Here is a 23,231-nt window from a genome sequence, read left to right as displayed (position 1 = left end):
AACGCTCATTGTTGAACAGCCAGTGATCAACCAGTGAGTCCATGAATAAAAGATTCCAGTCGGAGCGCTGCTGCATGACAAAAAAATAAATAAAAAATACCCTTCCAAGCGGAACGAGCGCAGCGGCCGCCGTCACCGGCGTCCGTGTGCGCAGAGAGCTCGTCTGACACGGTTCTCCCTGAAGCGGCGACGCTGTCGAACGATCAGCAGCTGTAATTGTCGCTGAGTCGCTCCATCAGGCGGACACGAGCGCAGCACTAAGAAGGCAATTAGCCAGGTTAGCCGCTGTGTCGAATTAGCTTGGCTAAGTTGCAGCAAAGAGAACTTTTTGGTTTTTTGGTTTTTTTTTTAAAGAATTTGAAACTGGCCCTGCGATGAACTGGCGACTTGTCCAGGGTGTCACCCTGCCTTCGCCCTATGACAGCTGGGAGAGGCTCCAGCAGACCCCCTTGACCCTGAGCTCGGGAAGAAGCGGGTACGGAAGATGAATGAATGAATGAATGAATGAATGAATGAGCGAACGAATGAATGAATTTGAAGCTGGAGATGAATTACAAAAAGCAAATACAATACATATATATACATATAATATACATATAATATATATATGTATATATATATATATATATATATATATATATATATATATATATATATATATATATATATATATATATATATATATATATATGTGTGTGTGTATATATATATATATATATATATATATATATATATATGTATATATATATATATATATATATATATATATATATATATATATATATATATATACATATATATGTATATATACATATACATATATACATACACGCACACACACATACATAATATAAGTTTTTACCAGAGAATTTAATTTGAAATAATTCAACAACAACAAAAACCTCCTCCTAACTTCAACTCTTCCCCTTCGAGGATGCTGATTGGCTTGTGCTCTGGACAGCTAAAAATGACCCAGACCGGAGCTCTTAAAAATGGATCTGAATCTAACATCAATCCAAACACTTTAATGTCACGATGGAGAACTTAAAAAAAAAAGAGAGGAAAAAAAAAACAATCCAGATTGTGGAGCCTCAAAGACGGATTTGAACACTATAAAAACGCTTCAATGTCGCAAAAAAAAAAGCATCCTGTGGGGCCTCTGGCGTTTGGCACAGCCATCGACTCTTGACGGCAAATTTGCATTCGGCTCACTTGTCGGCCGTGTAAATAATTCATCCCGTCCAGAATAATTGATCCCAAAGAATTCCCCGACGAGGCCGACGGGGGACAAAAGGGCATTTAGAATGAAAGATAATAGTTTATGGAAATGGAGCAGATGGTTAAATGGTCATTAAAGAGCGGTTCGCACACAAAAATGACAACACGACGACAAAGACAACATTTTGTTTTCCATTATTATCATTATTCAACGCGAGCGAAATCCCGTAAACGCTGTTGCCTGTCGTGTTTCTGCTGTGCTGCTGCTGTACTGAAGATACTGAAGAGTGTAGGAACAAAAAGAAAGGAGAGTAAACAGATTGAAACAGTTTTGATCTGGTCCCATACGTCAAAAGGAAAAGGAACAAAACAAATACACTTGAGAGATTGATGCTGCAGGAGATGAAAGGACCCGTCGTGGTTTTGATGTTCAGCGCGCAAAGTGCATCAATGACAGGAAATGATGGAACGATTACTTTTTAAATTCATTTTCAATGGGAGGGTGGGGGGGGGCGGTATTTGGAAGCGTGATGTCCGTGTAAGAAGCTCTGTCCCCCGGTTACCTTGAGCAGGACGTCCACGTAGACGTTGTGCTGCGACATGATCTCCCGGATGTCCCACTTCACTCCGGCCATCAGCAGCAGCATCTGTTCGTAGTCAATGGCCTTGGCCGCCACCATCCAGTAGATGGGCTTCCGCAGCTCGCTGGCCGTCGACACCGTCTGAGGAGGAAGAGGAAGAAGTGGAAGAAGAAGAAGAAGAAGAAGAAGAAGAAGAAGAAAAGCCTATCTGAGGCATTTTTTTCCCTCCATGCAGATGTTTGGGAGTAAATGAGATACTGCAAACTGGGTTTCTTCCAACAACTTCTCGCCATTGACCCTCCATTAAGGTAGGCGGAGTCAGAGTGACATCACCCACAGGTTATGAAGCATAGAGGTTGGTTTCATGGTCAGCGGTGCCACATGAAGGTCAGCCCGTCCGTATTGAAACACGGAAGATTCCATATTTGTATGTGTGTGGTCGATGCTCAACCGGGAGGTGAGCAGTGATTGAAGCGTGAGTTCTGAATGTGCCCCTCCCCCTTCCTCCTCAAGATCTGCCAACCAGTAGTGGGCTGCTAAACTGTAGCCACACCCACAACTGGCCAATTGGATGAATTTCAGGCCAACAGAAACATTGTAACCAGTTTGTGTCAGTATACGTGAATTTTAGCCTCTTTGCAACCAACTTTGGCGGCTCCTGCTGGCCCAAACGATCAAACGCATGGTTTTTTTTGTTTACAACTATCTGAAACCAGACACACACACACGCCTGCAAAGCTCCAAAAAGCAGTTTTCAGGTAAGCGTTGCACGTTTGGCGAGTCTTTAAATGGTGGCTAATGCAGGGAAGGGAAGAGCGCCGAGGTAAATTATGCTGATTAGCAGGCGTGCAAATTGCAAAGCCGTTAAATGTAATTAGGTGTAATTTCGCGGCAGGACAGAAGAGAGAACGAGGAGCCGTGGAAGTGTTACCTGGGAGTAGAACTGCTGCAGGAAGGGCTTCTTGGCAGCCGGCATCATGGCGTCCAGGTGAGACTGCAGGGACTCAAACTGCTCGGCCAGAAACACACTGGAGTCGGGGAGAGGGCATGGGGGGGGGGGGGGTGGGGGGGGGGTAGAGGAAGTAGGCACTGTGAGTGATCCAGTTTGATCAGGAAAAATCTGCAAGATTTGTTTTTATTTCTGCAGTAAGACAGAGAATAAAGATTGAAAGTGGATGATATTGTTTTTTTGTTGTTTTTTTACAGCCAGTCTGTCAGGATGCTGTGCAGCAGAAACCTAAATAGTAACAAAAAAAGAGGAAAGAAAAAAACAAAAACAATTTGTTCTTGTTGTCAAGCAGAGAAAATATGAAACAGATTGACTGAAGCCACTGCAACAGAAGCAACAGGTAGTAAGAAATATTTTCTTCATCATTTGGTGGATGCCATTGTGAGTGATGGAAAAAAAAAAAAAAAAAACACACTCGCACGCCCCAGACCCTCTTCACGGTGAGAGAGGAGCTGATAGCGTGACTCCATTAGAAAATTATGCACAGCACATAACAGGCACATAACTGGCACAAGTGGAGAGAATTGTGTGACTATAGCGAAAGGAGAAGGAAAAAACACAATCTAATTGACAGCGGAGCAAGGAATGACCTTTCTGTGACCTTGGGAAAATGTTCTGACGCGGCGCTGTGGTTCAAAAACGCACGAACAAATAAAAACAACATTCACTCTACAACACAGAATGGATTCCTGATCTGGGAACTGGCGCCCTCTGTGGCGGAAATACGTATCTGCTAATTGACGAAAGGGATGAAAGACGTGGAGGGTTTGTTTGCCTGCAGGCGGAGACTGAAAGTGTGTAATCAGGTTGGCGTTTGTGTCCGCCGTCGCCAAATGGGATGTTTTTTTTCCCCAAAATCCATTGGATTTGTTCCGTGTTTTCATTGAGGGCAAGCCAGAACAGATTAAATCCATTCAAAAAAATGTAAAAAAAAATTCTTCTTCTTCTTCTTCTTCAAAAAAAAAAATCCTATACGATGATTGGACCACCACTATGTCACATGCAAAGCAGGAAATAACAGGACACACACACACACACACACACACACACACACACACACTCTATAGTGCATTAACATCCTCAGCTGTCATCACTTCCTCCTCATCTTCTTCTGTAGTACTGAATAGCAGCTCAGTCAGCTAACTGTACCTGACTGAAAACCATCCAGACTGGGGCTTTTTTTTTTTTTCAAGATGGACGTACTAGACTACAGAGCAGGAACCATGCAGGTGAAGTTGAGGAGCCACTTGGAGGAGCTTCAGAGGAGCAGAGCTGCCGGAAGAGGCGGATGAAAGATCAGAGCGCTGAGTGCTGATTGGTGGAAGGACTTACAGAGACTCGGTGGCCACCACCCTCTGAGCCAGGCCAAACAGAGTCCCACTGTGGGTGAGCACCACCATCTGGCTGAGGTGGGGACTGGGGACCTTCTCCTTCCTGTCCTCCGCCGGCCCGTGGACCCCCAGGTTCTCTCCCACGGCCTCCTGGGGAAAAAAAGCAAAGAAAAAAATCAAACATCCATCTCTGGTGTTTCACTGCATTTTTTAAAAACTTTTTTTTCTGGCCACTTTCATGGACCAGCACATCTTAGAATTTAACAGAGGGGATTTAAATGAAAAGCAAATGACCGAAGAGCAGGCGTATCAAATAAAGACAAAAAAAAAATTGTGTTGCATTTATAATGTGAAGATGGAACATTGTGTTGTCACCAAAACACACACACACACATAAGATTTTCAGCCACAAACTCAGAAAATTATTATAAAATTTGAGACCTGATCAGCAAAATCCAAAGAAATAAAAACTTGAAATATATTGATTTGCATATTATTTGTTTATATAATATGTCAAATTCACCTTTTAAGTTGAATTGCAGAAATACAGCAACCTTTTCAGGATATTCTAATTTTCTGGGTAGTACCTGTATACATATATATATATATATATATATATATATATATATATATATATATATATATATATATATATATATATATACATACATATGTATATATATGTGTGTGTGTGTGTGTGTGTGTGTTTGTGTGTATATGTATGTATATATATATATATATATATATATCACCTCCGACAAAAGGAAAAATGCTCCATGTTTCTCATCAGCATGAGAAGCTCCAAACCTCCTCTGAGAGGAGAACAGGCTGCTGCTGATCAATAGTAATCACACAGGTGAAGAGAGAGTGGGAGCAGCTATTAGTGCTGCAGCGCTCCGCACACTAACACCGTGCACTCACACCGTGCAACTCTGTTCCAGAGCTCACAGTGCTTTTGTTTGTTTTTTTTAAAGGAGGTCAGTGGTTTGATTAAAGCAGAAAAGAAGTGAAGCTCCAAAAATTAAAAATCAACAACCTGTGTGTGCCTAGCAAGTGTGAATTTGAGACAAATGTGTAAGTTTTAAAACATCTCTCGGTGGAAAAACAACAACAGTTTCCGAGACTGGAAAAGTGCCTTAGGAAGTGGCCGACCTCCCCGCAACCTGCAGTCCATCAAAGCGTCAACGCCGCCAGATAAAAAACAACATTATCAGCCTTTAAATAAAGAAAAAAAACCTTATCGCAGAAGATAAATGAGTGACCGATGCATTTTTCTGCAGTAGAGGGAGGAACTGCTTCCATATGGACGACGCCAAAGAAAACACTTTAATCGAATAAACAAAAAAAGCAAAACGTGATGTTAGTGAACTTCTTCTTCTTCTTCGTTTGTTCAATTAACCCCCCCGCCCCAAAGACTTGACAACGAGAAAGTGGTGAAAGCTGAAGAGAGAAGAAGTAGAAGAAGAAGAAGCTGATGGATGATGGAGCAAGTGCTGAGCTTCTGGGCGTTGTTTTTTTAGAGGATTCCAGGTGGGATCAGACGACACATGATGGAGCTCGCCTACATTTGTCACATTAGCACCTCCTCCAATTTTAAAGTAATCCCTCCCATCAGATTCTCTTGCTGAAAAAAATCCTGTTTTTGCCAAGTTCAGACTTAAAAAAAAAAAAGAAGTTTATTTTAGGGCTTCTTAACTTTTATTTTCTTGGAAAAAAATTATTGGAATTGATGAATGTTTTTTCTGGGCCAAACATCTTTTGCAAATTATGAAACAAATCTTTCGAATTTGTGACTCGCGAGAAGAAAAATTGCCTCAGAGCACCAAGTCGAGTTCGGACGGGGGCCAAGAACTGCATAAAATGTTGCAGATTTTTGAAGAAGTACTGTCAGAAAGACGAGAGAGGTCATCTTCCATGCAGTTCACAGCAGTTTTCACAGCAGGAAACACTTTCAGCTTAAGATTCACGGCTGTGCAAAAGCGACCCAGGGGAGAGAGTTTTCACGCGTGCGGCATAAATTTCTTTCCTGCCGGCCAGCGAAGCGCTGAGCCACTGCCAGAGTCGGAGTGCCGGGACGGAATTCACGTCAACTTCGCACATCAAGAAAAGTCAAACTTAACAAAATTAAGACTATTTTTTTTTTTTTAAATGAAGTATGAAAGGGCTGTTGCGTCACTCTGGAGTCTCTTTGGTGTATTTTTAGCCGGCCAGCAGGGGGCCAGACTTCACTGACGGAGGCCCTGCAGCGTCAACAGTCGCCGCGCACGAGTCTCCAGCTTGAAAAACAGCAGCCGTGACATTTAAGATTTCATGCATTTTATTTACTATTGTTATTCTTGTTGCTGGGTTTTTTCTTTTTTTTTTTTTGCCAACTTCTGAGGACGGAAAAATATAAAGCAGGAGGCACCAGGTCGGAAATCATACTGGATCGAGACTTTAGCCAGATTGGAAAGAAAGTCCCACGGTGACGTGACTTATAGCTGGGGTGTGAGGGCGGGGGAGTGGTGGGGTCACATGGCGTCACCTGATGCATCTCCAGCGCCTGCCGAAGACATCGGGAGGTTCTGGAGCTGCAGAGAGACGAGGAGTCAATCAGCCGAAGCGACGGCCACTGACGCTTTCCTGGAGATGAGAGCAGCAGGATTCACGACGGGGAAGAAAAATGTTTTTTGTTTTTTTTTTTGGAAATATTCTCAAACACGCCGTCGTCACACCTGCCAGCCAGTAAAAAAAAAAGAAAATCCAGCATTAATTTGCTGGAAATAACAGCTGGTGTTGATGACGGAGGGGAAATTTGTTCATCAGGTTGTTGTTTTTTTACGTATGAGTGAAAAATAAAATGAATAAAGAGCCAATAAAGAAACTCTCAGGTTAATTAATTTTTTTTTTTTAACATTCTTGGTGGAGAGCAAAAAAAAAAGTCGACACTCAGCAGACACTCATCCATCATCACCGCCACTCGCCGCTTCCTCAGAAACAGGCCCGGCTTTCATTTGGCCCAATTGGAAGTTGGAAAATATTCCGGCTCATTTTTCATTTTCTTTTCCTTTTTTTCCACCTCTGGACACTTCGATTGCAAACAACGGACGACTTTGTCTCAGCGAGTTTCGTGCAAATGGAGGAAGGGCGAACGAGAGAGAGGGAGGGAGGGAGAGAGCGAGAGAGAGAGAGAGAGAGAGAGGGAGGAGTGACGGAAGGAAATGGCTCCGTTTTGTTTCTATAGCAACGGCAGCTGGTTGTCTGCAGTTTGGCCACAGTTTGTTTGTTTGTTTGCTTGTTTTAATGGGAGTTTGGCCGCTCTCTGTGTCCAAACTGGCTGCAGTTCACCCAGGGGGCGCTCAAGAGGAATTCAACACTAATGACTGGGCGAGGTCAGGAGCTGCAGCAGACGATTCCGTCGCCTCCTCAAGCTGAACGAAGGCAGAGGAAAAACAATCTACAAGCTGATTTACTCTTGCAAAAACAACAAAAACAAATAGGAGGTGTTGAATTAATTCTAATTAATGAATTAATTCTTAAATACACGGGGGTGAAAAAGATTATGGTGACATTTAAGCGTGACGACGGAGCCAAAACAAAAATAAAACTAAACTAAACAAGCAAATTAAACAGTGTGTGAGAGAGAGAGAAGAAAAAAACGCTGATTAATGAACATCATCAGTTCAGAGTCACTTTCTGCTGTTTTTCTCCTTTTTTTTCTGCTGTCGACTGCATGACGAAGGTTCATGTTCTTCCTCTGGAGAATCAAGCAGCTGCTATCGTGTCCTCGTCTTCATCTTGTAAATTGGCTTAATCTACAGTGAGCATCTCACTCCGGTTTTTTTCTCTCCAAACACTTTAAACACTTGATGCAAAAATTAATTGGCTTGGCTGAGGAACATCTGTGTGGGTGTGTGAAGGCTCAGCAGCACGAAGGAGAAGAGGGGGAGGAGGTGGAGGAGGAGGTGGTGGTGGTGGTAGTGGATGAGGAGAAGATGCAGGAGGAGAGGAAGAGGTGGAGGAAGAAGAAGAGATAAGGAGGAAGAAGAAGAGGAGAAGGAAGTGGAGAAGGAGGAGGGTGATGATGATGAGGAGGCGGCGGTGGTGGAGGAGACGGAGGAGGAGGAGGCAGTAGGAAGGAGGTGGAGGACAAGGAAGTGAGGACAAGAAGAAGGTGGTGGCAGAAGTGGAGGAGGACGAGGGGGAGAAGGAGGAGGGGGAGAAAGAGGAGAAGGAGGAGGAGATGAAGAGGTGGAAGAGGAGAAGGTAAAGATGGAGGGGGAGGAGAGGAGGAGGAGGTGGAGGTGAAGATGGAGGGGGAGGAGAGGAAGAGGAGAAGGAGAAGAAGGAGAAGAAGAAGAGGAGGAGGAAGAGGATGAAGAACCTCCAGCCTCCAGCAGGGTTTTTAATTAGCTGGTGCTGCTGTTGCTCAGCTGAAGTGGCTCTTCTCACAATGAGCCATTAAAACATCATGTTTTCTCTCCTCCCTCCTCAACCAGGCCACTCTGACCCCTCCACACCTCGTCACTCATCACTCCAGCCTCCTGCTGGGATTATCAACCAGGACATGAGAAGATCTCTGAGACGACACGACGAGCTGACACAAATTTTTTGTTTAGGGTTCGTAGCGACGCTGGAAACATTTGAAAACAGTGGAGAGGAAAAAAATAAAAAACTTTCATTCAGGCAAAAAGTGTCTCTCAGGTTAGTGAGGCAGGACAAAGCAGCTTCCTACAGCGGTGGGAAAATAAAGAACCCTCAACCATAAAGTGCTGCCGCTCTGGTCTGTTTTTTTCCATTTCTTTTATGTCTCCTGCTAATGTTTCCTGTTGTCTGCACAGGTTTCAGAGGGACAATGGCCGGTTTGATGGAGGCTGAACGAGGCTCCGCTCAATACTAACAGCATCAGCCGGAAGAGGAGGAGGAGGAGGCAGAGGAGAAGGACGAGGAGGAGGTGGTGGAGATGAGAAGGCATAGGTGGTGAAGGTGGAGGATGAAGAGGAGGTGAAGACAGAGGAGGAGAACCAGGAGGAGATGGAGGGGGAGGAGATAAAGGAGGATGTGAGGAGGGGGGAAGAGGAGGAGGAGAAGAAGAGGGAGCAGAAGAAAGAGGAGGAGGAGGCATAGGAGGAGGTGGAGGAGGAGAAGACAGCTGGAGGGAAAAATCCCTGAAGAACAGCTGCAAGAGAAAAGGCTCATTGAATAAAGTTTTTCCGCTAATGATTTCACAGTAAATTCACCTCCTAAACTTTGTAGACACCGACAGGAAGTGCCGCCTTCCAACTCGCCATGCTGTTTCCTCTTAAGCCCCACCCACCAATCTGCCTCAAGACTGATCACTCAGATGAACTCTGCGGGGGGGGCAATCAGCGCTTTAAAGAGATTTAAAGGGTTGTGGACGGTTCCAGCCCACACATTTCAAATTAATGAATCCTTTTTGAAAAATCAGCTGCTTGTACCTGAATATCTGGGTTAGGATTAACCCCCAGGAGAACTTTAGTCCAGAGTTGGACTAAAACTGAAGGACACCGACTGTGGTCCACGTCTCCGTTCTGCTGGATCCAACATCAGCGGCAAAATCAAACCAAGATGGAGTCGCGACGCTGACCATCAAAAATGCAGGAACTGAGTTTTTTGGTTTTTTGGTTTTATATATATATATATATATATATATATATATATATATATGTGTGTGTATATATTTTTTTTCTTTTTTTTTTTAAGTCGACCTTCATGCAAAAGTGAGCAGCGGTGAAAATGGCTGAAATAAGATCAATGTGGCAGAACAAAGTTTCAAAGTTTGTTTTGGCTGCTGAGATCTCAGTTCCTCGAATTCTCAGTCACAACTTCTTTATTCATTTGGGGTTTAGACAGTTTGGTCCAGACCTCCATCCAGGTTCATGGCAGCCAAACGGGTTTTTGGAAAAAAGGAATAAATACAAAAAATAGAAGAGAGAAGCAGCTTCAAGTAACTTCAGTGAAGGTTGAGTGATCTCGGCCTCCAGCCACATAATTCTGTAATCACCTCTGGTCGGCCAGGAGCTGCTGATCTCTCCATCTTCACTGACTGACTGACTGATGATGCCCACAGAGACTCATTGGCCAATCACAGCCCAGCAGAAAAGAAAGCAAAGCGCCCTCCCTGTCACTGACTGGGTCTGGAAAAACCTGGATCCCATCAGGGAGCTCCGTTTATCTTCACATGACACCACCTTCCTTCCTTGCTTCCGTCCTTCCTTCCTTCCTACCTACCGCCGGATCAGTCCAGATCGGTCTGGAGGGGGCGGAGCCAAGAGCTATAGGGGAGCTGGGGAAACAGGAAGAGGAGGGGCTCCGGCAGGAAGTGGAGGGAGTATGAAAAGGGTTTAAACGACTGCTGTGGGGTTGAATTATGATCAAGAATCCCATCAAACAGTGCTGACCTCTGGTGATAAAGGTGGTGGCGGAGGTGTGTGTCTCAGCCATCCCAGCCAATCAGACGAAGGCAGCGGGACAGAGCTAAGGGGACTAGCGCTAAGCTACAGGTTGTCAGAAAGAACAATAACACCCAGACGGTGTCTGTTAATGTCAGAGTTGCAGGTCTGATGATGTAGCGCTGATCTGATACTTCGCAGGAACTGTGATTCCACTGGTGTGATCTAGGGGGCGCCACCAGAGCTCCGCTCGTCCAAATTCTTGGAGTATTTTTTGGTGGATTTCAGAACAGAGCCGGTCTGCCAGCAGCAGCTGGAAGACTAGCAGACGTACGCCGAAGCAGTGGGACCTGGTGTTTACTTTTGCTGCTCTCGGATGACAAACCTCACGAAGACTGACAGCTGGTGACATTTTCCACAGACGGCCATGTGTATCTGAGAGGGAGGGGGGGAGAATTCCCCCGCCCTCTACCTCGGTCCGGAAGGAGGTTCCAGCTCCAAGATCCAACAGCAAATACCTGGCTGGATCTCAGTTTGCACCGCGAGATTAGAGGTTTTTCAATGATGATGATGGGATGAACAGACAGAGGAAGAGAAGGATGGAGAAGGAGGAGAAGTAGCGGGAGGAGGAAGAGGAGTGGGAGAGGGAGGAGAAGGAGGAGTAAGAAGGGGGGAGGTGCAGAGGAGGAGTAGGAGGAGAGGAGAGAGGAGGAGAAGGAAGAGGTAGAGGAGGGGGAGGAAGAAAAGGAAGAGATGGAAGAGGGGGATTGAGAAGGAGGAGAGAAGAGGTGGAGAAGAACAAGGAGGACAGGACAAGAAGGGAGGTGGAGGAGGAGGAGAGGATGAGTCTGAGGAGAAGCGAAAGGTTGGTGAGTCACTGCTGGTTCTCGGGATCTTCGGCCGTCTCTGCTGAAGTCGATGTGGCCGAGAGGTCGCCGGCGTGCAACCTCCACCCGCCGACGGCGAGTTGTGGTGACTGACTCAGTCGTCTGAGTGACTGAGTCAGCCGACTCTGATCTCGATAAGGGAAACAATGCGGACAAGGATTCCCGTTTGAGCCCGATGGCGACGCAGAGTGACTGCTAAGACGATTACGAGCATGCAACTTCCTGCCGGGCGCCCGAAGCAGGAAGCAGCAGGAGTGAGTCATCGGCCAACTCCGGGGGTGTTCACCCGGGGAGGGTGGAGCTTAGTATGTGTGAGGGCCGTTCAGCTTCAGTCAGGTTCAGCGGGTGAGTCGTTGGTTTTTCCGACGGTCTATCTAACTCGTCGGAGAAGATCGTTAGCTAACGCTGGGCCTCACAGCGGGCTGCTGGGATGAGGAGGGCGGGACTAAAAAGGTGGGCGGGACTAAAGATAAATCCTATCAGATGACCTGAGATTCCCTCCAGCTTTTCCCTGCAGAGGACATTCCCAGTCCGGAGCATTTCAGGCAGGTAATCAAGAGCGACGGCGGCTAAACGAGGGAGGTGATTGGAGATGGGATGCGGCCGCCGTCCACTTGGGAGCCGCCGTCATTACCGCCACCTCCGTTTTTTTTTTTTTTAGCAATCCACCGGCTGCTGCAGCGACTCGGGGGGAGAAAACCTCCAGGATTTGGAAGCTCAATTGAAATGCGGTGCGCAATTACCTTTTATAATGTGTTTACAAATGAGGTGAAACCCCTGCTGCCAACCTGGGAGGATTTGTGTGTGTGTGTGTGTGTGTGTGTGTGTGTGTGTGTGTGTGTGTGTGAGGGAAGGGGGGCATTTCTTTGTACAGAAGAACCCAGGGGATATCAGACAGACAATTTCGAAAAACAAAAGAAGGGGAAGAAAGTAAAAGGCAAGACCCGAGAGAGAAATGAATAGTTCGGTTTATGTTTTTGTTTGTTGTTGTTGTTGTTATTTTGCACCAGTGACTTTGGTGCAAAATAACAAAACTTCAATTCTTAAATGATTGTGTGTGTAGTAAAAGAGAAATGACTGTATTACTTTTATGGTGTGCACTGCTCTTGTATAGTTTATTTTTTGTATTGTTGTGTAGTTTCCCAATTTGGGATCAATAAAGTACAACTATTCTATTCTATTCTATCAAATAATTTCATATTGTACTTAGTTATTATCTCTTGGCCTAAAATCTGTTTTACCACAATGATAACACTGGTCAACACCAAATTTATTGTTTACATGGCTTTGATCTTGTAAAATTAAGCGTGACATATTCTGCTACATCTGCAGTGAATACACCATTGTTCCAACAGGAATCTAGTTGCAAGTTTCATAAAGCATGCTTACCATGCTTATTTTGGTATTAAACTTGGTGACCAGGACACAGGTTGGGCGCCACACATAGCATAGTATGCAAGTCACGAAGTCTGTCTGAATTTTGGAATCCCCATGGTTTGGAGAGAGCCGACAAACCATGTCACTGACTGCAACTTCTGCACTATTGATGTGACTGGGATCACCAGAAAGAACCGAAGCGGCCTCAAGTATCCTGATCTTGAATCATCTGTGATGAAATTCTAGTACCTGTTACTGGAATCAGTGACAAAGATTCCTCCACTGTTCCTGAAGTAATGGTAAATGGACTGCACTTATAATAGCGCTTTTTCCAGCACCTTCACGGTCCCCCAAAGTGCTGTACATTGGCCTCTCATTCACCCATTCACACACACATTCATACGCCTTGCAATGGCTGCTGCCATGCAAGGTGCTGCCTTGTCCCATTGGGAGCAATTAGGGTTCAGTCCTGTCCAAGGACACATCAGCATGTGGACAGTTGGAGCCACGATTTGAACCGCCAACCCATTGATCATCAATTCGCAGCCTCTACCAACTGAGCCACAGTTGTGCAATGAAGATGTAACGTTCAAGTCACATGTACTTACCTTAATCAATGTCTATTATTCGATTTACAGAAATTGAATGTTGTAACATTTAATACATTCTGTTAGAAAACATTTTTTTTTCTCCTAAAACCTTTGTTTGATGAGAAATATGAATGAAAATCAACTGATAACGTCACAAAAATGTCATCAATTTAGCCAGAAGATAAAAAAGTATTGTATTGTATTGTATTGTATGGTTATTGGTAGTGGCGATACTAGCTCTGTATTTACTTGGTATCGAATTAATACCAAGATCCCCAGTATCGCCCACCAGTACTGACAGCAGGTGAGGCATTTGACCAGCAGTGAGATTTCACAGAAGAAGAAGCAAGAAAGAAGAAAGAAGGAGGAAGAAGAAAGTCGACTGGAAGCTTCAGCCATCCGCTAAATCAAAGACGACGCAATTACAAAACTGCCACGTTCAGGCCCGACGACACGTGCACACATTCTCCGCGGAGTAGTAGTTGTTGTTGTTGTTGTTGTGTGTGTGTGTCTCTATCTCGCACCAGAAAGCAGATAAACATATTCTCCACCGAGCCAGACAATTACCAACAGACAGCCTGCGGGCCAAAAAACAAGCGGCAGCATCAGCGAGCAGCAACCCCGGCCTCCAGCCACTGCTCTCCGCTTTCATCTCTTTCCTTCCCGCCGAGCCGCCTAATTTGCTTCGCCGTCAACGGAGCGCAGCTCAGCACCCACGTGGAAAACAAAACATCCAGTTTTGTAAAAGAGACGCTGACGTACAACGGGATCGACAGTTTTAGCGTGTCGAGCTAAAAGGGCTGAAGAGGAAAAAGAGTTCTGTGTTTTTGGGAAGATCAACACAAAGTTGACATACAAAACAAATACCTTCTTCTTCTACTGTTGCTCGTGACACAGAAACCCTGCCCCCACATCTGAATATAATAAGTAAATAAAGCCATTAAACGGCATATTTAGCTTCAGTCCTCGCTGCCTCTCACCCAAAAAAATATGAGAATTTAAATGTGAGCCTGAGCCTGAGCAAGGGCCAGAATACATTTTCTCCTTCATTTCCACGGCTGATTGACTCCTCCAGGACGCACACGCGGCGACATATGATGGAAATGTAATTCGACAGCGCACAGACAATATTAGCACGTTTTCCAATAATGCAGCTGCAGGCTCGGGGGGATAAAAGCCCAGATCTGCCCTTGTCTCGGGGATTTGCACACGTACGTGCATGCATATCACATTATATACATATATATATATATATATATATATATATATATATATATATATATATATATATATATATATATATATGTTTATATATATATATATATATATATATATATGTATATATATATATATATATGTATGTGTGTGTGTGTATACATAGATTTAATAAATCAATCACAATGTGCCATGATTGTGCGCCATGATTATTTTGACCGTTTTCACATACTTTTATTATGTCGTCGCAAACCATTCCAGCTGCTTACTCCAGGGGGCACCACAGCAAACTGATCTGCACGATTCTTTCTTTTTTTTGGTTTTTAACTCATGAGAGGTCCTACCTGCCCCAAAACTGGCGTCTCTCAAGGCTTGTCGATGAACTCAAAGACGCCCCCTAGTGGCTGTTGTTTGTTTTGTTTCTTTTCAACATCCTGTTTCCTTGCAATTTGACCTACAGAGCCCTAATCTGGCGGCGCATAACTTTAATAGGCTGGACCTGCTCCTCACATTAATATATAATCTGATGATCATGAGGTACAGCTACACACTTATATTTCATTCACGCTAATATACATCCCATTAGATGTGACACAATGAGAACTGAGATGTTTTTCACTCGCTGCACTTCAGCACAAGTACAAACAAACAAAAAAGTTTCACTTTTTTGTTTGTTTGTTTGTGTATCCCATATTATGGCAGAGCTGAGGCCAGAGAGGAGCTGTCCGGTATGGAGATGATGGTGTAATGGAGGAGGCAGGATGTGGACGGCTCTAATGTCACGGCAGAGTGTGCAGAGTGCACGTTGCTCCTGCCGCCGCCGCCGCCGCCGTAGCAGCAGCAGCAGCAGGCTAATTGTCAGCGCAGTGAGGCGGTGGCTGATTGAGGCTAATGGAATAACACACACATCAGCCTCCAGTGTGTTCACTTAAAAGGCAGAGAGGTGCACGGACGTGGCAGCGGCCCCTGGACACATAATGACCCGTAATGCATTTCGTGGCAACGCGGGGCCCCCCGGTGGCCCCAGAGGGCTCTCATTTGGTGCAGACGGACGGGCAGGAGAAAAAAACAAAAAAGAAGGAAAAAATGGAGGCATAAAAATGGGAGAGAAAAGTGTTTGAGGGATGAGACGGGCTATCGGAAAAGGGGCTGATGGAAAAAAAAGTGAGAGGCTGGAAGACGAGAGCGAGACGGAGGAGAAGGAGGCGGCGCTCCTACCGTGTCGATGAGATTCTCCTGGATCCGGTTGAGGGTGGTCCTCAGTCTGCTGCTTATCAGGCCCAGGCCGGATGACTCATACTGCAACACACACACACACACACACACACACACACACACACACACACACACACACACACACACACACACACACACACACACACAGTCAACACCAACTGTCTGCTTTCACTGTCACAACATACGGAGCATCGTCTGCTCTCGTCTCACACAAGAGACACAAGAGAATTTAAACTCCCTGCTTTTGGTGAAGTTGGCCCTAATCAGAGACGAGGAAGAAGAGGAGGAGGAAGAGGGGAGGAGGAATAGGACGAAGGGGAGATGCAGTAGGAGGGGTAAGATCAAGAGGAAGAGGAGGAACTAGGGAGGAAGAGGAGGAAGAGGAAGAAGAATCAAGAGGAAGAGGAGGAGGAAGGGGGAAAGGAGAATGAGGAGGAGGAAAGGGTTGAGGGTAAGAAGGAGAAACCAGGGAGGAGAAGGAAGAAGAATCATTAGAAAGAGGAAGAGGAAGACAAAGAGAAGAATGGAGGTGGAGGTGGAGGAGGAGGAGGAGGAGCATCGGGAGGAAGAGGAAGGGAATGAAGAGGAGCAGAAGGAGGAGGAAAAGGAGGAGGACGACGAAGGGGAGGAGGTTGAGTCCAACACATCTTATGGGTCTTGAATGAGAGAGAAAAAAAAAAAGAAAAAGAAAAAGCATAGAAATGGCAGCACAGCGAAGGTCCGCTGCAGTCAGCAGCTCTTACCAGGCAGGCAGGAGCCGCCTCTCTGCCGCCATGACCTGGCAAAGACGGGCTGGGGACGGGCTGCCAGGCGGACAGAGGGTGGCAGAGAGGAGACACAAAGAAAGATGAGAAGCCATGTGGAATGAAAAGAGCGAGCAATCAAATGAAATAAAAACATCAACAACAAAAAGTGGGAGGACAGGAAAAAAAAGAGCCGAGGCGCAAAAGATCAGCGTGAGAGAGCCAAGAGAGAGAGGAGCACCTGTTTAGCACCGGTTAGCATTTCACCCCTAGTGGTTGAACTAAGAATCAGCAGCTTCGCCATCAATAGGGCGACCAGTGCTAGCGCAGCTAGCGTGGGCTACAGACATCCTGAGGTCATGTGATATTACACAGGGGTTGGCAAACAACATCATTAAAATATGCAAAAAAAAACAAAAAACAAAACCAAACACACACACAGGATTGTCGTGTACACGTTGGATTGTTGATTGACATGAGCTAAAGTCTAAAATCTTGATTGAACCCATTACAAAATCCTGCAGTCTGATTGGCCGTTACGACACCAATCACACAGCATCCTGTGGGCGGGGTTGAGTCCCATCAAAAGTGATTCATCTCCAATCAGGTAACCAATCCATCCTGCTACCGTACCAACTGGCTCCAGTGGTGGTGGTGACAGAAGAAATCTGACTGACAACCCATGAGTGAAAAACATGGCCAGCCGGCTGCTTTCCAGAGGGACGCCTGACATAAATCCCACGAATGAGACTCGGCCGGCGGTCGATCGGTAATTTCAGCCACAGCCTGGGGGGGGGGGGGATTAGCGCTAACGGCGCTAACAGCCAGAGTCAACACAGCAGTTTAAGTTGACGCGCCGCGGCACACAGATAATGGAACTATTTACTCTCTTCAATATTAATGCCTGACAAAACTCCCAGAGGCTTCATCCCCCCCCCATTCCGGCAGGGTAAGGGCGGGGGAGTGTGTGTGGAGGGTGGGGGTGGCCTGGAGGGGGGGAGTTAGGGGAGCACGGGGGGCGGGCGGGGTCACAGGCAGCCAGCCGAGTGCGCTGGGAAATCTTATAAAGATTCATGGAGACATTAGCATCTGTCTGCCCCTCTTGAGAGAGTCGGCTCATCAAACGGCCTGATGAGCCGCAGACACAGTGAAGAGTTCAACATACGAGCGGGAACAGCGCCCTCTGGAGGTGGGAATTCCCACACAGCTAGTGGAAGCACTCCCGTCCTCATCACAGTTTCTGACAGCGCAGCTCTTATGGCTCAACTTCTAAACTTCAGGTTGTTATGCTAACAAACAGGAAGTGTGTTGTCATTGGTGTTTGCCGCAAAAAAGCACCCAATCAGCAATCACACGCAGCGATTATGTTTTTTTAAAAATGGTTTGGTTTACAAATCATTATTGCGAATCATGAGGCCTCAGTGGCGCCATCTTAAGCTGCTACTAAGCAGTTTGTAATTTGGGGCTCCTCCCACTCTGTATGACAGCCAAGCCATTTTGACTGTTTTTACAGCCAATGTTGGCGAAAGCCCCCTGCTGGCCAAACGAAAGAATGCTTGAATGTTTTCTTTTTTTAAGTTGAAGCTCCGCCCCTTTTTTTTTTATACAGTCAGCAGTTGGAACATGTGCCACAGTGGTCAGACTGAGCAAGGACAAACTGTCAGCTCAATTACACACACACACACACACACACACACACACACACACTGGAGGCAGTAACGAGCGTCGTGCTGAGCGCTCAACCTCTTCGTCTTTTCCACCCCCGACTGCAGCCTGGCTTCTGTTCTGCTAGCCTTCATTAGCACCGCCCTCCCTCCTCCGAGGCGCCAGGCCAAGGCAGGCACGCTAGGGCAGAGCCAACCTGCACACACACCGCAGCTCTTTGTGTAACAGCCAACTGCGAGCGAAACCTCTGATCCAGCCTGAGAAACAGAACTATAAATAACGACACATTTCCACCAGAGAGGGCGCCAATCCCCTAACTAACTATTGTTTTTGTTACATCGCTGATTACATAGATCCGCCTTCTAAAGATGGAAACTTGAATCTTTCAGCCTCAGGAGGCTCAAGTCAAAGTTATTTCTCTTTCAATTCACATGTTGTCATCCGGGCTGGGTTTTTTTTTGTTGTTGTTGTTTATTCTCTACAGTTGACGTACCATGTCGTTGCGCCCGAAGAAGGTGTAGACGGCGTACAGGTAGTAGTCAAAGAGCTGCGACACGCAGTGGATGACGTCAAAGGCGATGGGCTTCAGGATGCTCATCATCTGCATGTATTTACCTGTGGGGTGGGCGGGCGGACAGACAGACATGAAGACAGGGAGGCTGATTGGATGATCACATTTCTTTTCTTTTTTTTAAATGCAATACAGTGACGGGCATTCATCGACCGCCAGAGGGACGAGAGTGATCTGATGTCAGCAGTAAGGCAATAAAACCAGCGAGAGGGGACGAAGGGGCGGGGTGGGAGGTACAGGGGGGCGGGGCCACAACAAGGTTACCACCGACTCGGAGCGTGAAGGCATGAGCTCCGCCTCTTCGCCTCGCACGCTTTTCCCATTTGGACTCCATCAGCGAGCCGCCCCGCCGCAGTCGCAAAGCCGCACCTGGGAATTTTCTCCCGCTCAGATTTGTCGCGCGGCTCTGAATCAATAACACGCTGCGTGATTGTGTTTGTGTGCGTGTGCGTGTGTGTGTGTGTTGGCGCATGTGTGTGTCCCAACGGCGGTGGTGGCGGTGGGAGAGAGAGAAGGGCAAACAGTTTAAAAACCCGGCGAGCGGCCAGATCGCTTATCGCGTCACGCCGACAATTAAAGGCATCCAAACATCAGAGGATTCACGCAGTCACATGACCGACACACACACACACACACACACACACACACACACACACACACACACACACACACACACACACACACACACACACACACACACACACACACACACACACACACCTCCCACCCGCTTCAATTCCCAGGGACGCAGGGGGTCAAATGGCGACAAGAAAAAAGGTGGCGCCTCACTGAGCAGGAGGTTCGTGACACGTCAGTGGACAAAAGGGGACAAAAGGGGACAAAAGGCGCCTGCCGGAGGCCAAACAGAGTCATTACAGTAGCTCGGGGTGCGGGGGCAGGAATGATGGAGACGACGGCCACGGAAAACCGCACGCAGCAGATGACACTCGTCCTGGATGAGCCAATCAGGCCTCTGACTATGGCTCAATGGCACAATTTATTCATTCCATTGGTTCATTCTAAATTCCATTTATTCCCGATGTATTTATTTATTCCGTTTCTATTGTTACAGTGTGTTAATCTCAAAACACACACAGCTACTTGTGTCAAGTTTCATTGTAGTGGACTTGCAATGGAAATGACGTAACTGGAATATTGAACAACAAGTGTGCTTGAAATGTAGTCCAATGACTGTGTGTGTGTGTGTGTGTGTGTGTGTGTGTGTGTCGCACCCACCGACCAGCCGGATGACGTTGAGGGTGGTGTTGGTGAGGATGGGGGCGTTGTTGGTCTTGCTCAGGTTGTAGTCGGACCTGCTCTTGCTCCGGATGGTCTCTCTGGACACGCTGAGGGGAAGAGTGAGTGAGGGGGGCGGAGTCATTAGTGGTAATGTATGCTAACACGCTAAACCTCGCAGGGGCGTGGGGGCCAAGGCAGGGTCGGAGGTCCGCTAATGAAACCGATGGCGGCACTCGGAGACCCTGATGGCGACGACACCCTCCCCTTATCCCCCCCTCCCTCCCTCCCTCCCTCCCTTCCTCTCCCCCCAGCTATTCATCCACCCCCCACCCCTCTCCCACCGCCTCTCAGTGACCCGACTGGTCAAGAGCAGCGGCTCCAGCCTCCAGAGTGTGTGACCCGCACGCTGCTTCAAGCAATCAGCCATAATGACGTCGTCTTCTTCTTCTGACAGGACGAGGAGGTTAATCTCTCCAACCGTACACATGTCAGACAGTGGTGGTCAACGCCCAGCACCGCAACCACCACCGAGGTCCAGCTCATCAGGGGGCAAACGTGGTGGTGACACGGAATTAATCAGTCGTGCCTTTAGTCTTTTGCTGCATCGAGCAGCAAAACGGCCGGATTAATGAGATTTTTTCTCATGTGAGGTTTTGATTTTTCAGGGTTTTTTTCTTCTTGTTTTTTTAAGGCTGTCAAAGATCTGAGGAACAAAAAAAAAAAAACAGCTGCTGCCAGTAAGAAGAAGATGAAAAAAAATGAGTGAGACCAAGAGAAAGAAGCAGTCACTGGTTGCGTTTTTCTAAAGCTGTGATATTTCTAAAATTCTCGTAAAATCTCGGCCCACGAGATTTACGAGAATTACGTTTGTTTACTTTTTTTGCTGTCAAGAACGGTTGGGGTTTTTTTTTCTTCTCTTTGATTTCTTGTAAAAAATATTCCATTTCCTCCTCCATCCAAACATAACACGCCATTTTCACCATTTGAAGTGTGCAGGTCATGTGACCACGTACGTCACGTCTGTCTGTCACATGCATATAAGTGTTTCCATGACACTTTTGCGATATACCTCTATATGGATATGAAAATCCACCTCATGAGAGCGTCAAAACCTTTCAGCCATATTCGAGAGGTTTTACTAAATTGAAGTGTTTCCATCACCAGTTTTTCATCGCAATATTTAGGTTTTGCGCAATTCTAGGGGTCATGAAAACATCTACTGGGAGCTCGACAAGAGATCAGAGTGGAGGTTGGATCACAGCTCAATGGCGTCTTCACATGAAATGACCAGGACCTCAAGCGCACTCAAGACTTTTTTTTTTTTTTTTAAACCTACTTTGATGTGGCTTTAAAATTCTCCAGACTCAGATATCACAGGAGGTGGGAAAGAAAGAGAATTTTTCATGGGCAGACATAAAGCTGCTGCGTTGCTGCGCTGTTCTTGCCGACGCGGCAGGTCAGACGGCGGGCGGCGGTGAGAAGCACGCGGAAAAAAGTACAGAACACACACTTCGGAACCTAGTCCAGAAGAAATGATATTAATAGTCGGTAAGCCATAGAATAGCTGTGTTTCATCATTCATTCTTCATTCATTTTGTCAGAGTCAATTCAATAACGAGCTGAACACCGTGGGGCTTCAATGACACTGATTTTGTTGGAACTTTGGTTCATTTTCAGTTGACATTAAAGCAACTTGTTTTCTACAGAGCCCATGATAGATTCTTTCCTCCTATGAGGTGGCTCACCAAAACACTCCATCCATCTGCTGCTGCTCCAGCCCCACTGACAAATTTCAGAACCCATAATGGCCCACCAGCCAAAAAGTCTGCCCTCGCTCAGGACCGACCTCTTGAGGGGGACGTCGCCCGTCTGCTCGTCCACGTAGTCCTGCTTCAGCTCCTCAGGCACGTCGCTGTCGCTGTCGTAGTCCTGGTACACGCTCTTCTCCAGCTCGTCCGACTCGTACTTGAGGTGCAGGGTGGTGGGGGTGGGAGATGGTGTACAGGGGTCAGGAGGTCAATATGTGATGGAGGATATGGCGGTAGTGGCGAGCAGAAAGCATTTCTAACACAGCAGGAACCTTCATTTGTTCCAACAATGTCCACGCTGAAGGTTGGCGTTCAGGAGATCCGCCCTCTGTGATGTCACAAAGTGAGCACTGGGAAAAGGGACCACGACCCCAGACATGTGTCTTGGCTGGTTTGTCTCCTCTCCTTCTGAGCCCACCCTATTTTGGTCCCACCAACTCCCTCCAACTCCCACCCTGATTCCAAACAGGGGGAAGGGTCCAATAAGCCTTAGCTTTAGCAGGAGGCTGCAAACAGAGGGCTAAATAAACCTGATGCTTTCTAGACATCTGGATGGAGTGGGTTTCTGACAACTGATTACATAAGATGTCTCCACTGGAGTGTGGGTAAAGAAGGAGGTATGGAAATGGAAACTACGAAAGGAGTTTCCTAAACTGAGCAGCAGCAGCAGCAGCAGCAGGTGTGGTGGGCGGAGCCCAGGCGGGTCCGGCTCCAACACTCACCCCGTTGGAGGCCAGCACGTCCTCCGTCTCCTCCTCCCTGTGCTCGGCGTGCATCTCGAAGGGGTTCCCATCCTGGACGTACTGCTCGAAGAGGGACAGCAGGTCCAGGGGGGGGCCGCAGGAGGACGAGCCCGCCGCTGCCTGTCGGCTGGGCGACACCGAGGGCGAGCGACACTGGCCCATGAACTTAAACTCCTGCAGGGATGGAGGAGGAGGAAGGAGAAACAACAGCAGTTATGAGTCATTGTGGATGTTCCTCCAGTGCGTCACTGTAGCAGCAAATGAGGTTAAAAACAGTTGAAAATAACTTGAAAGCTTTCTTCGTCTTCTTTATTTTGTTTGCTGCAGGACACAAAAGCAGCAGGACAGATTTTTCTTCCGCAGCGACTCGACGGCTCGTTTGTTCCCTTTCAAGTTAGTGACCTTCAACTCTGGTGTGCCGATGCTGAGGCGCAAAACAAACCCCCAGTGGACGACTTAATTACAGCGAGACGCTCCGGGTCGGACGACCAGATCGCAGCTCAAACAGAAAAGACGAGAAGATGAAAGCAGGTGGCGGCACGTCGGAGCGCCGGCTTGATGTAAACACGGAAACCATTTTAGTGCCTGGACACAAACTGGCTTCTTATTAATTTGATACGTGCTGC

General features: G+C 46.7%; 1 protein-coding gene across 2 annotated transcripts in view; it reads right to left on the bottom strand.

Moving 5' to 3' along the window:
- The window catches only part of vps50 (VPS50 subunit of EARP/GARPII complex), a 72,518-nt gene that overhangs the window by 5,641 nt on the left and 43,646 nt on the right, over nt 1–23,231 (bottom strand). Inside the window, exons 18-26 of one of the 2 annotated variants that reach the window (XM_076044412.1) lie at nt 22,585–22,779; nt 21,901–22,019; nt 20,052–20,161; nt 18,738–18,859; nt 16,580–16,639; nt 15,819–15,899; nt 4,141–4,289; nt 2,731–2,827; nt 1,782–1,940 (exon numbers count right to left, since the gene is read on the bottom strand). In XM_076044412.1, the coding sequence (XP_075900527.1) occupies nt 1,782–1,940; nt 2,731–2,827; nt 4,141–4,289; nt 15,819–15,899; nt 16,580–16,639; nt 18,738–18,859; nt 20,052–20,161; nt 21,901–22,019; nt 22,585–22,779 (1,092 nt within the window). The remainder of the gene's footprint in view (nt 1–1,781; nt 1,941–2,730; nt 2,828–4,140; nt 4,290–15,818; nt 15,900–16,579; nt 16,640–18,737; nt 18,860–20,051; nt 20,162–21,900; nt 22,020–22,584; nt 22,780–23,231) is intronic. The other variant, XM_076044413.1, reaches the window with a different exon arrangement.

Source organism: Nelusetta ayraudi, unplaced genomic scaffold, assembly GCF_046127955.1.
Source record: "Nelusetta ayraudi isolate G7.1 ecotype Tasmania unplaced genomic scaffold, CSIRO-AGI_Nayr_v1 ptg000079l, whole genome shotgun sequence".
In the NCBI taxonomy this organism is placed as follows: Eukaryota; Metazoa; Chordata; class Actinopteri; order Tetraodontiformes; family Monacanthidae; genus Nelusetta; species Nelusetta ayraudi.
The sequence above is the reverse complement of the archived record's forward strand: the minus strand, read 5'-3'. Positions and strand labels throughout refer to the sequence as shown.